Genomic DNA, 17,492 nt, shown 5'->3' on the forward strand with positions numbered 1-17,492 from the left:
TGCAACTGTCTGAATTGCAATTATGGCCATAAAATGAAGTTCTATCTTGTAACCCTTTTTAATCTCACTTCCTTTATGATTCAAACTTGATATGAGAAGTTCTGTTTTATAATAACTCAACCATTTCCACAGTGGAACTCTGCACACTATCAAAGTAATCTTAAGGAGAGAGATGAACTGGTGGCAACTCAGGTTAGTGTGATGAAGTAGTGTGTCTTTAAGAGGCAGGACTCAGAGTAACACTCAAAATTAACTATGGCCAGAACTTACTTTCATCTACCGAAACAAGGACTAAGCAGATAGGGAAAAAGAACAATAACAGATTTGACTATACACAGCAAAGTGGACTTAGAATACAAGGCTAGAACTGGCAGAATGCCAGTGCTAACTCTCTGCATTGCATATGAGCCAGTCATACAAATGCTGACAAAATTTTTAAAAATTGAATAAGGAAAATTTATTTGTGAGTCACTAAAGAAGTACATAAGTATTCATTGATTAGTAAATCAACCATTGAATTTTTGCTTCATTACCCAGTAGTCCGTATTTCAGATGCAAGATCAGTACGATGGATTAAAGTCAGGGAAGTTGTTGTACCTTTGTATGGAAATAAAGCACTTTCAGGTCTGAACAAATGTAAAAGTAAAAGTTCAATTCATAAATTATGTTGGCCAGCTACCTACCTCATATGGAAAAGTTGTGTGACCACCTCTTGGTACATTCCTGATTCCTCCTGAAAACTTAATGAGCTTAGTATGGAATATCTATGAAGGGTAGTATACAATTGCTGTTAAAAATTTGGCACTCAAAGAGGCATTCTCAGCTTGTATGTGAACAATTAAGTTACAGGTAATTCCTGTGTAATAACATTTCTTTTTAATGTTATGAAAGTGAATTAAAGCCACAGGACTTAAGAAATAAAACAGTGATGAGCCATTGCTTGTAAGTTGTGAAGAAGATCAAGCTCAAGACCTTGAAAGGCCTGTTCTGTCTCTATGATAACTCCCGCATAAGTGAGGAATCAGAGTTGCAGAGGGTCATTCTCTTTAAATGCGTCTAGACTGTATCACATGACACAGATCAACAATTGCTAACTACAGTAGTGCAATGTTTTCTTCATTCAAAATGGTCATTAATTTAAGGTGAATTAGCAATAATATGAGTTTTGTGACAGAAACAAACACAAGAGCAAAACTTTCTTTTCTGCTGTGACAACACTCTATTAACAAACAATATAAGCTAAAGAGTAATATTCATTTAAGTATGTGTGCCAAACAATACCATACATTGCTTGTTGTAGGTTTTCACTGCAGTTGTGGAGTTACCGGCAAACCTAGCAAATTATTATAAGCTCAACTTTAAGGAAAGAAACAATGCTAAGAATTTCGAGAATAAGGATAAATTTTTAAAAGAAACTGGGTTTTGTGGAAATGTCTCTTAACAACATTAATCTTCGACCTGAAGCAAATATAAAAAAAATCCTGACAGCAAATTACGAAATGAAACAGCCGACAAGCTATTCACTTCAATGTATAAAACAGCAGTCTTCTCAACAAATACGAACGAACATAAAAAAAACGCAATGTGGTTTATTAAATACAACATGATCACATTTTTTTTTAAAGACTCATTAATCTGTGCAGCAGACATATCGATTTCAAGTTACTTTCTGTTTACTATTTTTAAAGGAATGCAGACTAATAAAATTCTTCTCCTTCTGCTTCTTAAACTGTCTAATAACATGGGATATTGACAGGTTTGATTAAAGGCATTTAAAAGTAATTACCTACCTCTGGCAGTCATTTTCCAACATCCTGCTTTTTTCCTTATCTCTCCAAATTGTTTTGTGCTCAAATGTGTTTGCCTCTGGCAGATCTCCTTACAGTTTTATAAAAAAATGATTGATGATTTGAACTTTTCCTCTGATATTTGACAGCTGCTCATTTGCAGGTTGTGGTTATACAAAGAACTGGGATTATGTTGTGTTAATAGACTGCTCCCATGCAGCCTGAATACCTACCAAAAGCTGCGACTTTGATTATCATGGCTTGAACATTAGACAATATCATTTCTCTCAGCAGATCTTCCTGGTTTTGACGCCAGAGGTAAGCCAAAGGCTGAAGATTAAGCCGTCTGCACCTGTGAAAGGGAAAAAAAAAGTATTTAAACTGGATATATTTCAAAACTCCTGATATGATTTCAGCTAAATTTTTTAACCCTGATTACTTTCACAGCACAGGAGTAGTTCAGGTTGTGAACTGTATCCTGGAACTAAAATCATAAAAACACACAAGGCTATGATTTAACAAAAATGAATTCACAAAGCATTCATTTCAACATTATAATTAATTAATTAGGTTCTGAGCATGTAGAAAAATTTACAAACAAATGTGAAGTGTTTGTACAACTGAAATGGATACAACTGCCTTAAGAAATGCTACAGAATGTCAAGAGCTAGTCTCCCTCCCAAAATTTACAATTTTGAGAACATAACCAAATATGGGTAGCTCTCTTCAAAAGAAGAAAAGCTGGAATTAGAGTCACCCTGGTTCTCACTTGTGCAATTCTTGTTGACTGGTTACAGTGCCACACTGAAATTTGACATGAAATATACAGAAAGAGGTTATTTGGCCCAGGAGCTCAACATTCCTCACTTAAGTCTCTCTCAAGTCTCTACATCTAATTTTCCCCTGAAATACACCTATACTACATTCACTTCTTCAGTAAAGAAGTTTCTTTGAATTCCCAACTGCATTTCTTGGTAATCACCTGTATTGATAATTTTTAAATTTACTCTCTTTCATAAGTCACAACATGTTCTCTATGCCCATTCTATTAAAACTACCCACAACTTAAAAGATCTTTGTCACCCCTCAACCATTAAGAGAAAAGAGATCCAGGGTGTTGATACTTTTTCAATAGGTATAACGTTGCAGCTATCTCATTATCTTTGTAATTTTTTTCTTGTACCCTCTCAAGCTTTTCTATTTTATTCTCTAGCAGAAATTCCATTATTTTTCCTGCAATCAGTGTCAAGTTAATTGGCCTGTGCATCACTGAACACGTTCTGTTTCCCCTCTTGAATATGGGCATAACATTAGCTATCTCTGGAACTGCATATTTATCTAAGCAATTTTTAAACATGCATAGCTGTATCTCTTCCCTAGATTCTTTCGAAAGGAGGAGACGTAACCCACCTAAGTAATGCATTTTATCCTTTTTGAGTTCCATTTAGATATTTCGTCCCTCTGATTTAAACACGGAAATATTATTTCTTTAATTTATTGATTTATGGCATGTCAACGTTGCTGGCTAGACCAGCATTATTGCCTATCCCTGGCTGCCTTTCGTAAGGTGGTCGCAAACTGCTGTTTTGGACCACTGCAACCCATGTGGTGTAATGACACCCACAGTTACTACGCAGTTTGGTATATCTGAGTGGCTTGTGAGAACATTTGAAAGTCAACCACACTGCTATGAATCTGGAGGTAAGTGTAAGTCAGACTCGGCAAGAAGGATACAGCTCATAAGTAATTTTCCAATATTATGTCTTTCCTTTATCTCTCCAAACTGTTGAATGCTCAAATGTGTTAATCTATGGTAGATCGTTTCACAGTTTTATTTTAAAATGTTGATTTGTATTTTTCTCTGTTATTTGAAAAGCATTTGACACTACATCCACTTGATTCATATTTCTGATACAGAGCTAAGCAATATTAAGTACTTGCTAAATATTTCTAGTTTTGCAACATGTAACAGAATAAACATTGGAACAGTGACTCTGGTAACTGACAAAGATAAATTACATTCTGTACTAAATGGGAAGTCCCTTACTCTTAAACTGTGCACACCCTGTAGTAGATCCCCCCCATGAAGGGAAACCTTCTTTCAGCGTTTCCCTATGAAGCCCCCTCAAAATCATATTATCTCTCTCTCTCTCTTTCAATAAGATCCACAATCATTCTTCTAAGTTCCAGTTAGTACAGGCCCTAGCTAATCACTCTTCCTTATAAGCCCAAAACACTCATACCAAGAAGTAACCTAGTGAGCATTCTCTGGGCTGCCACTCACACATTTGGATAGAGTTCTACTTTTCTATTCTTTCCACCAAGGTAGATTAATTCACACCTTACAATTTTATAGTCCATCTGCCAAATTTTTGTGCTCATTCACTTCATCCACCTATATCTCTTTGCAGATTTTTTATATCCACTCATTTATTTGTTCAGTTTACTATTCAAATTCTAATGAATATATAAACGAAAACCCTTCCTACCCAATGAATGGAACCAAATGAGTTACTCCTATACCAAATCTGTGGTTTATTCAGAGAGAAAATAAATGTTACATGTTAAAATTAAGTTTATCACAACATGTGGACATTGAATTTACATGGAGTTAATGCCTCATTTTATAATGCTTCACAGCATCCGCATTTGAAGGATTTAAAGAACCACTCAAAATACCAATCTCTCTTCCATCACAGTTACTCAACACACTCTGTCAGACCAATTTTTTTACAGTAATTCCTTTCCTCCACTCTCAAGCATAAGGAATTTATTCTCATGAATCAAATCAATGTAAGGGTCACTCTTATCCTGAAATCTTCTCTCTCTTTCTTAAACTAAATATGTGGTTAAAAAAAGGACATTAATTCACAATCAGTTTCTTAACAACACAAATACATAAAAATCAAAAGTTTGCATGTATTTCAAAGAGGTCTGGCCAGTGGAGAGATCGTGTGTGCATAACCCCAAATGAAATACAAAACTAAAACAGAGTATTTTGGACTTATACACTTTTTCAGCACAGTATGATTTTAACTTAGTGCAACTTAGAAATATTCAATATAAACGGGCCGAAAGACAAGAAATTGCAAAATCCTGAAATGGAAAGGAAATTCAAAGAAATCACTGAAATGTGCAATTTTAAAGTTGTCAGTAAAAGAAGGAAAACATTTCTCATCCATAAAGCAATACTTCAACAGGACTTTCAACAATCCTCAAGCAACAAACAAGTCATTTAAGTGGAATAAATGTTGAAGTCTTTGTTGCCCACATTGTGTTTTATTACTCTCCCAAACTTCAATCACTCAATGCCAAAGCAGAAAATCTTATTTTACTATCTAGGTAATACAAGATCTCATGCTCTGCAATGGAGTAATGCAACGGCATATTTCGTGGTGAAGGACTTGAAAAGGATGATGCAGGTGTGGGAATAGTAGGAGGATCTGTGTGGAAGGAAGGAAAAAAAAACTTACACAAACCTAAACAGCAACGGTAAGATATAAATCACATATTTGGCAGGACAATGGCTCTAGCTAACAAGCTCTTGTAAGCAGCCAACATCAATTTGATGGGCCAAATGGCATCTTATGTTGCAATCATTCTATGATTACAATGAGATAGCAAAGTAAGACACTGACAAATCTGAATTACAAACAAATAAAATCATGCATAAAAAGCTGTTCTGACACAAAAGGACATCAATAAATAAGGAGCAACAAGTTTGCACAAAATAAATTAACAAACAATAGTTACAACAGGCATGCTACTGTAGGAAGCCAATATACTGCAAAAAACAATTCCCATTAGTCAAATATTATTGTCTGTATATCACTGCTTCCATGTTTTGATATAAAATTGGCACACAATCAGAGGCCATAGAATTGAACAGTAGTTGGATTCACCCTGTCCCACGTATAATTTCTTGTTAGTTTTTTTGGGGAAGTGCAGGGGTACATAAGGCAATTGAACAACAAGTAAATCATGATATGTGCAGAATATTTAATAACATGTCCTAGAAATCCATCCATGTAAAAGACTGCAACATAGGCAAGCACTGATATTGTAAATAAGTATAGTTATAAGCTCAGTCGCAGCAGTGTGTAAAGTCTACAATATGCATGCAGAAATGCACCAAAATTCTTCAGACAGCATCTTCCAAAGCCACAACCACTTGCATCGAGAATAATACGGGCAGCAGATACATGGGAACACCACCACCTTCAAGTTCCCTTCCAAGCTACTCACCATCCTGACATGGAAATATATTGCAGTCCCTTCACTGTCTCTGGGTCAAAATCCTAAAATTCCCTCCCTAATGACACTGTTGGTCAACCCACCTTCTCAAGGGCAACTAGGAATAAGAAATAAATGCTGGCCAGCCGCAACACTCACATTCCACAAATAAATAGAAAGAATATACCTTTGCGACCAGCAATGAACTACATTCTCTCTCTCGACAGGGAGTCAATGATTTGCTAAATTTAAATGCAGCATAAACAAGAAGAGCAATTGAACAGGAATCTTCACAGATTTTAAGAAGAGGTAGCAATGTTCAAGATGAACAACAGGAGGGTCAGGGCACTGGGTGGTGACAATACTAATGGCCGTTGGACAATCTGAAAGCAGGTCCAGAATGCTTTGTGATTTCTGCACTCGACAGAACATAGATTATAATGGAAACCGAAAGAAGTACTGATGCTGTAAGTCAGAAACAAAAACAGAAATTGCTGGAAAAGCTCAGCAGGTCTGGCGGTATCTGTTAAGAAGAATCACAGTTAATATTTCAGGTCTGAAGATCCTTCCTCAGAAGGTTAGATTATAGTGGGCTTTCTTTGAAATGGAAGCAAAAAGCAACAGCAGGTTGACAAGAATAATATGTTTCATTGTGCAATAAAATATGGCAAGCCTCCAACCCAGTGTACACAAAAGAATGGCAATGCACTTGACAGTGGAATGTTCAATTTACAGGCACCTTTTTACACATTTTCCCACTGCTTCTATACAGGTTTTGAATTTTTGATCATCACAAAGTGAGAGTCCTTTTCAGCATCTTGATCTCAACTGAAAAATAGACACAAATGTCCTGAAGAAATACGAAGATTTCAGAGCTGTCCACGACTGTGGGAGTAAATCACACAGAGACAAATTATCTTATTCCTACTTATAACCGCTGGCCGCATCAGCATTTTGTAAATTTCACATTCAAGTTTTTGACACAATTTTTTAATCACAGAGTGTGGTAAGAAGAACAGAATTACTGCTTGAGGTTGTATCATACACAGTTGTTGCCAGACCTGCTGAGTATTTAGTCATAGAGTCATTGAACTGTACATCATGGAAACAGACCCTTTGGCACAACCCATTCATGCCAACCAGATCACCTAAATTAATCAAGTCCCTTTTGCCAGCATTTGGCGAATATCCCTCTAACCTCTTCCTATTCATGTACACATCCAGATGCCTTTTAAATGTCATAGTTGTACTACCTCTTCCTCTGATAGCTCATTCCATGCATGTACCACCCTCTGCATCAAAAAGTTGCCCCTTAGGTCTCTTTTAAATCTTTCCCCTCTCACTTTAAACATAAACATATGCTTTAAACACTGGACTCTTATATGATGGGAAAGAGGCTTTCGCAATTCATCCTATCCACGCCCCTCATGATTTTATAAACTTTTATAAGGTAACCCCTTCAGGCTCCCACTCTTGAGAGAAAATAGCCCCAGCCTAATCAGCCTCTACCTATTGCTCAGTCCTGGCAACATCCTTGAAAATCTTTTCGTCATCCTTTCAAGTTTAACAACATCTATCCTATTGCAGGGAGACTAGAATTAATAGAGTTTTCCAAACCTGGTTTAACCAATGTCCTGTACAGCTCAAGATGACCTCCCAATTCCGAGACTCAATGCACCCGATAAAGGCAAGTGTACCAAATACCTTCTCCACTACCCTAACCCCCACCTCTGACAGTGCTTTCAAGGAACTGTGAGCCTGTGTTGCCTCCCCCAGGTCTCTTTGCTCGGCAACATTCCCCAGAACCCTACCACTAAATGTTTAAGTTCTGCCATTTCTTCCGTCTTCTCATTTTGTTTCAGATTTCTCAAAGAATTTGGCTTTTGTAATGTCTATGTCATTTTGAGTGTAACTATGAAAGTGTTTTGAAAATGTTGTGGATCAATTTTATTTTTTTTAAATTATAAGTGGCTTGCTGCTGCTTTCATGATTTTATTCCAATAGTTGCTTCAATAACCAAATCCCTAAAGGGAATATGTTGTTCTTTCTCAATGTGCAGGTCAGACTTTGTTTTGTAAATACAGGAGTGAATAAGTTCAATCCAATTCACCCAGTGAATTAAATATGGTTTAACAGTGCATTAATTTAACAAATTTACAATGGGCTTACACATTTTCCACTCTGACCCGCTGATAGTCCGAAAGAATGGCACCAACTGAGACTCCTTCCACTCCTTCTTTTTCCTGTAAAACAAAAAGGAAAGGAAAATCGCCGATGGTGGGTTTTGCTTATAAAATATCTTCCTGTCATCCAGTCCAAAATGACTCCAGTTGAAGAAATAATTCAACGGCAATTTAAAACTGCCCAATGATCTCAAGCACTTCTACTTCTGTTTTGACTATGTCTCCAGGGCCAGAGCACTGTGCGTATGTATATAAAATATTCTTACTCAGAATATATTGCTTCCATCTTTCAGGTCTGCTCCAAAAGTAATTTTGAGACAACTGTCCAGCCAGCTAACTGTTTACTCATGACTACCAAAAGATATTTTCTAATAAGTTAATTATCTGCATTATTTATTACAAGTTTAAATTACGTTTCAAAAATTTTATTTTCAAGCAAAATTATAACTAGTACTTGCAAGTTCCGAAGCATCTTATGAAATTAATTTAAATCTTACACAAGGAAACCAGAGGGTTCAAACTGCAATGGTCAATAGTGCTAACAGTTTTCCTTAAGCTTCAGGGGTGTTTCAAATACTCCCAAAGAAAAGGATTAAAAATGGGAAATCATTTTAAAATGTTAAAATATGCACCATTGTGCAGCCTTAAAAGGGAAATCCTCATTCTGAACACATGGTATTATTTCTTTGGTCAGAGCCTGTAGCCATGAAACTCATACTCTTCAAGGAAGATCAATCAAAATTAAAACCATTCCAAGCTGTTGCCAAGTCAACAAAAGGTTGAAAACACGGGCAGGGCTGTTGCAATTGGAATAAGGAACATTACAGTGTCAAGCAATTTCTCATTCAACCCCACCCAAAACTGAATTACAAGTTCAACTTTGTGCTGGGCAAAGTTTGGGAAACAATGATTCTGGACAAAATTAATTAGCAGATGGACAAGTACAAATATGTAATGAAAGCCAGCATAGATTTTTTATAAGAGAAAATCATATTTAATTCACTGGAGTTTTTTAAAGTGGTAATAGTGAGGGTTATGTGAGTAATATTTTTCAATATGGTGTATTGGACTTCCAGAACGTGTCTGATAGTGTCACACAAAAGACATGTGAGCAAAATTAGAGCTCATGGAATGAATGGGGCATTAGCAAGATGAATATGGAATTGGCTGGTCGTTAATCGATGCTTTTTGGGCCGGAGGAAGATCTGAAATGGAGTTTCCAAGGGATCACTTTGGGACCCATGTTTTTCCTGATATACATTAGTGACCAAGGCTTAAGGCTCAATTTCAAATCTGTGTGTGACGCTAAAAGTAGATTCACCATCAATTGTGAGGATAGTTTCGAACCTGAAAAGGACATAGAAGCTGGGGGAGCAAGTGGCAGAGGGAGATGTGAAGTAAGTAATTGTGGTTGGATGAACACTGAGAGGCAATATAAGGGTTCGCAAGAGAAAAGGGACCTAGCTGAAAGTGGTAGGGACAAACTGAGAAACTAAGTGATGAAGCAAAGAGTGTCATCGATAAAGATTTATTAAGAATGGCATAGAAAAAAAAAGCAAGGAGATTATGCTGAATTTATACACGACACAGGTTCAACCGCAGCTGGAATTGTGTACCTTGTCTTCCAGTCGGCGGGAAGCTGTCAGAGGGCAGCAGAGCAGCACAAAATGAGTATAAAACTACCGGAACTCGGGGAATGCGGCCTAGTTGGCAGGAAGCTGTCAAAGGGTGAAGGAGCAGCACAGAGTGAGTATAACCCTAGCAGAGCTTGGGATCGCGGCCTAGTCGGCGGGAAGCTATCAGAGGGCAGAGGAGCAGCACAGAGTGTGTATAAACCTACCGGAACGCGTGGATTGTAGCCTAGTCGGTGAGAAGCTGTCAGAGGGCGAAAAAGCAGCACAGAGTGAGTATAAACCTACTGGAACGGGTGGATTGTTGTCTAGTCGGCAAGAAGCTGTCAGAGGGCAAAGGGGCAGCGCAGAGTGAGTCCAAACCTACAGGAGCTCGGGGCACTGCAGCTGCCAAAAAACTGGACTGACGTCACAGGGAGGCTGTGATCTGATTGGCTGTTAGGAAATCTGCATTCAACTTGAAAAAGAACACAGCAAAGAAGTATCAATAAATTCTATTATTAATTTATTCAACTTTTCTTATAATGAGTTAAAGTAGTTAACAAGTAGAGACAGTTGGACAGGTGATGTGTTGTAGCTGTATGATGTGCGATCTGGCTGATCCCATTGCAAACTGCAGTGACCACATCTGCAGCAGATTTTTGGTTGTTTGAGGAACTTCGGTTCAGAACTGATGAGCTGGAATCTGAGTTTCAGACACAGCGGCACATCCGAGAAGGGGAGAAGTACCTGGATGCTGTGTTTCAGGAGGCAGTCACACCTGGCAGATTAAGTACTTCAAAAAAAGTCTGATCAGTGGCCAGGCACAGATGGGGGTGACTGCAAGACAGCCAGGTAGAGGGATCAGAAACAGAGGAGCCTCAGCTCTTGACCTTGTCCAACGTGTTACTTGCTCCATGTGAGGATGAGGAAAAGGACTGCAGGGAGGATGAGCCAACTGATCATTGCACCGTGGCATGGGAGGCCATTCAAGAGGGGAGCAAAAAAGACAAGTGCAGTTGTAGGGGATTCTATAATTAGGGGGGATAGAGGATATGCTTTGTAAGCAGGATCAAGAGAGTCTCGCATGGTATGTTGTCTGCCCGGTGCCAGGGATATCTCTGACCAGCTTGTAAGGATACTGGAGAGGGAGGGAGAGGAAACAACATAGGCAAGACAAGGAAAGAGGACCTATTTCAGGGATTATCAGGAGCTAGACACCAAATTAAAGACGAGGTCCTCGAGGGTTATAATCTCCAGATTACTGCCCCAGGCAGATGCAAATTGGCATAGGGACACAAGAATAAGGGATCTAAACATATAGCTAAGAGAGTGGTGTGGGAAAGAGGGTTCCTTATCAGGAGGACTAGCAACAGTATTGGTGCAGGAGGGCTCTGTACCACTGGAATGGTCTTCACCTGAACTGAGCTAGGACTAATGTTCTAGCATAAAGGGTAAATAGGCTGGTCAACAGGACTTCAAAAGACAAAGTGGGAAGGGCAGGGAAGGGTAAAACATTGTCCAGTGGGGAACAAAGCAGCTGGCTAACATCAGTGGGGGTGGATTCAACTGTGTGGAAAAATATGAAAGGAAAGACAGGAAAGGAGAATTTAGAAGAGGTTATTAAAGTCTCCAGCACAGACACAAATAGGACAGAGTGTTTGGAAAAGGTTAGCTATTAAACTTCAAGCACACTGAAAAAACAAATGAGAATGAGAAGAGGGACAGTTAATACAGGACGGAAAGTGCTATATCTGAATGCTCATTGGATAAGGATGAAGGCAAATGAGCTTGTGGCGCCGATCAAAATTGGCAGGTATGATGTGGTGGGCATCACTTGAGATGTGACTGCAAGGAATCAGGATTGGGAGCTGAATATCCAAGGATACACATCCTATCGAAAAGACAGGAAGATGGGCTGAGGATGTGGGATGGCCTTATTGGCAAACAGTGAAATTAAATCAATAGGTAGAAAGGAAGTAGGGTCAGATGGTGGAGAATCCCTGTGGGTAGAAATGAGGAACCGTAAAGTTTAAAAAAAAGTCGGTGGACTTCTGTATAGGCCTCCAAACAGTGGTCAAGAGCTGGGGCACAAAATATACCAGGAGATAGAAAAGGCATGCAAGAAAGGCAAAGGTACAGTGATCATCGGGGATTTCAATATGCAGGTGAACTGGGAAAATCAGGTTGGTACAGGATTGCAAGAAAAGGAATTTGTGGAATGTATACGAGATGGCTTTTTGGAGCAGCTTGTGGTGGAGCACACTAGGGAACAGGCAATTCTGGATTTAGTGTTATGCAGTGAGGCAGACTTGATAAGGGAGCTTAAGGTGAAGGAATCCTTAGGAGGCATTGATCATGATATGATAGAATTTACTCCGAAGCTTGAGACGGAGAAGATAGAATCAGAGGTAATAGTATTACAGCTGAATAAAGGCAACTACAGAAGAACGAGGGAAAAGCTGGAGAGGACTGACTGGGAGAGAAGCCTCACAGGAAAGTCAGTGGAGTAGCAAAGACAGGAGTTTCTAGGATTAATTCAGGAGGCGTAGCAAAAACTCATCCTTAGGAGAAAGAAGCATGGTACAGGACAATGACGCAACCATGGGTGACTAGGAGGATCAAGGACAGCATAAAAGCAAAAGAGAAAGCATATTATGTGGCGAAGGGCAGTGGGAAACCAGGGGATTAGGAAGCTTACAAAGCTCAACAGGGAGTGACAAAAAAATAAAGAGGGAGAAGATTAAATATGAAGGTAAGCTAGCTAGTAATATAAAAGAAGTCTGTAAGGGCTTCCTTCGATATATAAAGGGAAAAAGAGAAGCAAAGGTGGACATTGGACTGCTGGAAAATGATGCTGGAGAGATAACAATGGGGAACAAGGAAACGGCTGAGGAACTGAATAATGACTTTGCGGCAGTTTTCACAGTGGAAGGCACAAGTAATATTTCAAAAATTCAAGAGAGACGGAGCAGACCTGAATATCATGACCATCACCAAGGAGAAGATGCTAGAAAAACTGAATGGCCTGAAGGTGGATAAATCACCAGAACCAAATGGACTACAACCCAGAGTTCTGAAGAAGAAGCTCAAGAGATAGCGGAGGCATTAGTGGTGATCTTTCAGAAATCACTAGAGTCAGGGAGTGTCCCAGAGGACTGGAAAATCGCGATCACGGCACTCCTGCTTAAGGACTGAAGACTACAGGCCGATTAGCCTAACCTCGGTCATGGGTAAGATTTTGGAGTTCATTGTGAAGGATGAGATTTCTGAATACTTGGAAGTGCATGGTACAATAGGACAAAGTCAGCATGGCTTCATCAAGCAAAGTTCAAGCCTAACAAATCTGTTAGAATTCTTTCAGGAAGTAATGAGCAGATTAGACCAAGGAGAGCTAATGGTTGTAATCTAGCTGGGCTTCAAGAAGGGCTTTGACAAGGTGCTGCACAGGAGGCTGCTGAGTAAGATAAGAGCCCATGGTGTTCGAGGCGAAGTGCTAGCATGGATAAAAGATTGGCTGTCTGGCAGAAAGCAGAGAATGGGGTTAAAAGGGTCTTTCTCAGGATGGTAGCCCGTGACTAGTGAAGTTCCACAAGTTACAGTGCTGGGACCACAACATTTCACTTTATACATTAATGATGTAGACGAAGGAACTAAGGACATTCTGGCTATGTTTGCTGATGATAAAAGATAGGGAGATAGACAGATAGTACTGAGGATGCGAGGAAACTGCAGAAGGATTTGAACAGGTTAGGACAGTGGACAAAGAAGTGACAGTTAGAGTACAACATGAGAAATTGAGATGTCATGCACTTCAGTGAAAAGAATAGAGGCATGTACTATTTTCTAAACTGGGAGAAAATTCAGAAATCTGAAGTGCAAAGTGACTTGGGCGTTCTAGTCCAGGATTCTCTCAAGGTAAGCCTGCAGGTTGAGTTAGTAGTTATTGCAAATGCAATGTTAGCATTTATTTTGACAGAACTTGAATATAAAAGCAGAGATGTACTTCTGAAGAGCTATAAGGCTCTGGTCTGGCCACGTTTGGAGTACTGTGCACAGTTTTGGGTCCCATATCTCAGGAAGGGTGTACCAGCCCTGGAGAGGAGGTTCGCTAGAACAGTCCCAGCGATGAAAAGCTTAACCTATGGGGAACATTTGAGGACTCTAGGTCTATACTTCATGGAGTTCAGAAAGGCAACGTGGTGGTGGGGGGGGGGGGGGGGGGGGGGGGGGGGGAGGAGAGATTCTAATTGAAACTTACAGAATACTGAATGACCTGGACAGAGTGAATGTTGGGAAGATATTTCCATTGGTAGGAGAGACTAGGAACCAAGGGCATAGGCTTAAGAGTAAAGGCCTTTTAGGACAGGGATAAGGAGAAACTTATTCAGCCAGAGTTTGGTGAATCTATAGAATTCACTGCCTCAGAAGGCTGTGGAGGCCAGGTCATTGAGTGTATTTAAGACGGAGATAGATAGGTTCTTGATTGTCAAGGGAATCAAGGGTTACAGAGAGAAAGCAAGAGAATGGGGCTGAAAAACTTATTAGCCATGATTGAATGGCAGAGCAGACTCGATAGGTTGAATGGCCTAATTTCTGCTCCTATGTCTTATGGTCTGGCTGCTGAACTTTAGGAAGGATGTGAAGGTGTTGAAAAAATTCACGAGAATGGGTCCAGAGATGAAAAACTTCAGCAACATAGATGGGTCAGGTCAGAACTGTTATCCTTGGAGAAGAGAAGGTTGAGGCAAGATTTGATAAAGGTATTCAATATCGTGACGGGCCAAGGCATAGCAGATAGGGAAATATTGTTTCCACGGGTAACAAGGTCACAGATTTAAAGTAATTTGTTTAAAAAAAAGCAAAAGGGAGATGAGGCAAGCCCTTTTCATGACGTTAATAGACTAAACTTGGGAATTTCCTGAGTGTAGTGGAAGCAGTTTCAATTAAAGGGTTCAAAAAGGAATTAGGTTGGTATCTGAAGATTGAGAATGTAGTTAGGGGGCAAAGGTGGGGAATGGTAGCAATAATGCATTGCATATCCACAGAACCACTGCAGACATGATGGACCAAATGTTCTCTCTCAGGAAAAATATTGTAGATTGGTACTATTGTGGTGAGCTACAATCTAAGTAACCATTTTATTCTGGATGGCGATTACAAGAAATTTAGTTTGGATCACATCTCAAAGACGAAATAAGCCACCTGAGTTCTGAGGCTGTACTCTTGAAGTTGGGTCTTATGAGACTTCGTCATTACATGCTACATGTGTCAAAAATGGCTGAGCAGAAATAATGGAGTTTCCAATGGCACCAGTTCCACATTGAACAGGGGAGTTGTTTCATGATTTCCTAGTTTTCATTGTTTTCTGTACATATCCTCATCAAGATTTCTTGATGTATAATTATGAACCCGTGAGAAGTGAAAGGACCTCAACATCAGGGTGCTAACAGGTAACAGCACTGTTGTTATACAGGTTGAATCATTCCCTGAGGAAACTCAGAATCCTAAAAAACCAGAATATGCAATCTGTTGTTCACTGGAAGCACTCATGTTTTGAAAAAGAGACAGGGAAAGCAGACGTTTTCTTAAAGGCCATATGACACAGACGACTCTCTAAACTTGCATTCAGTGGGTCTTTGTCCTGTTAAGTTGACATGAAGGTGGCCAATAAATTGGATCTGGGATTAGGATTGAGCAGTTTGGTGAGTCAAGTATCTTCAGATAACCATGTTTTGTGTGGTACCAGTGATCACAATTGCTTTACTGCCTATCATGGATGGGCAGTCAGAATGCTGCAGAGCGGGAGGTGCTGCTCATGAAGCAAACTGCTGCCACCATTCTGTGATAACAAGGTGTGGAGCTGGATGAACACAGCAGGCCAAGCAGCATCAGAGGAGCAAGAAGGCTGACATTTCGGGCCTAGACCCTTCTTCAGATTTTCTGAAGAAGGGTCTAGGCCCTTTTCTGAAGAAAGGTCTCGGCCCAAAACGTCAGCCCTCCTGCTCCTATGATTCTGCCTTGCCTGCTGTGTTCATCCAGCTCTACAGCTTGTTATCTCAGATTCTGCAGCATCTGTAGTTCCTACTATCTCTGTCACCATTCTGTATTGTGCCTGCCTGCTTGGTCAGTAGAGGCAAACTATTTGGTCATCTGACGAGAAGAGCCTCTTGCCTTTAACAAAGTAATTTTTGCCATGATGACAACTATGTACAAATTTCATTAGCATGATGGACATCGGGGAGAATCTCATCTGGGCCTGGATGAAAAACGCTATGGCAAGGAACACACAAGTGATAGAGAGAACAGCAAGAGTGGAGGTGCGGGGAGAGAGAGAGAGATCAGATCATGCTGGGAAGATGCAAATGGTGCAACAAGCAAAACTCTGCCATATCCAGGGCAAATGTCAGGAGACGTGCAGAGCAGCTCCAGACTCACAGGGCTTGTTTACGTGCACAAAGGCCTTTTAAAGATCATACAGGTACCAGATACGCCAGCAGTAAAGAGCTGTTTTGGGAATAGCAAGTGCTAGAATGGGGCTAGAATCAGGCGAGTGGGGTGCCATGGGTCGGGTAGATAATTAATGATGTGAATTTGATAACACACGGAGATATCACTAAGCCTCACTGAGCGTTAGCCTCCACTAAACCCAGTGAAGTTTCAGACCCTCATGTCTGAAACCATGAGGACACCTCAATGTTACTTTTTACTCCTCTGAGATCAAAAGCTGTTCTCCCATTTGAGTCCCTGTAACATCATCATGTTAAATGGTGACGAATGCACTCCTCAGCATTTCAGACGCTATTCCTTAATACAATAGTCACATTGTAAACAAGAAACATCTCTCATCATTTTTTTTATATTGTGCACCAAAAAGGAAACAACCTAAGTTTTCAATGCAGGGATTTATATTTATAAGTACGTCATACTTTGTTCATTTATTCATGTGGTGTGTGCCTCACTAGCAAAGTGAGCATTTGTTGCTTATCCCAGAGAAATTATGACAAGCCGTCTTCTTGAATTGTTGCAAACAGTGTGCGGCAGGCATTCGCACAGTGCTGTTAAGAAGGGAGTTCCAGTTGTTTCTCGACCTGGTGGCAACAAAGGGACAGTGAGAGAATTCCCTTACAGAACATCAAATGGAACTTGCAGGGGGTAGTGCTGCCACGCATTGCTGCCCCTGTCCTACTCAGTGGTACTGACTGTGGGTTTGGAAACTGCTGTTGAAGGAGTCTTAGCTAATTGCTGCACTGTATATTGTAACTGGTATCACTGTTGCTCCCGTGCATCATCGATGGAGGGAGAGAATGTTTAAATTGGATTGGTTGTCAAGCAAGCGGGCAGATTTGTTTTGGATGGTTTCAAGCTTCTTGAGTGCTGTTGGGGCTACACTCATCCAAGCAAGTGGGTGTATTCTGTCACACTCATAACTTTGTGCCTTGAATGCAGTAGCTCAAAAAAGGTTAGCCTTTTAAGATGATACTAACGGCAATCAACTGAATTTGTAAACACTGACTCTGGGAAGGGTTCCTACAGTAGCCTGTTGTAGAGAAGTGAATGGCAGACCACAACTTTAGTGTTCTTATATTGAACTTCACTCGCACATTATCTGGGTAATTATTCCTCAGCCTTGTTTCAAAGAGGCTTGATTTCTTCAAAATTAAAACAATGCCACCTGT

General features: G+C 40.0%; 1 protein-coding gene across 4 annotated transcripts in view; it reads right to left on the reverse strand.

The window, feature by feature from the left end:
- dph6 (diphthamine biosynthesis 6) overlaps positions 1 to 17,492 on the reverse strand; it is a 295,616-nt gene that overhangs the window by 196,850 nt on the left and 81,274 nt on the right. For all 4 annotated transcript variants that reach the window (XM_048538300.2, XM_048538299.2, XM_048538301.1 and 1 more), the window contains exons 4-5: positions 8,190 to 8,263; positions 2,021 to 2,139 (exon numbers count right to left, since the gene is read on the reverse strand). In XM_048538300.2, the coding sequence (XP_048394257.1) occupies positions 2,021 to 2,139; positions 8,190 to 8,263 (193 nt within the window). The remainder of the gene's footprint in view (positions 1 to 2,020; positions 2,140 to 8,189; positions 8,264 to 17,492) is intronic.

Source organism: Stegostoma tigrinum, chromosome 10 (genome assembly GCF_030684315.1).
Source record: "Stegostoma tigrinum isolate sSteTig4 chromosome 10, sSteTig4.hap1, whole genome shotgun sequence".
Classification (NCBI taxonomy): Eukaryota; Metazoa; Chordata; class Chondrichthyes; order Orectolobiformes; family Stegostomatidae; genus Stegostoma; species Stegostoma tigrinum.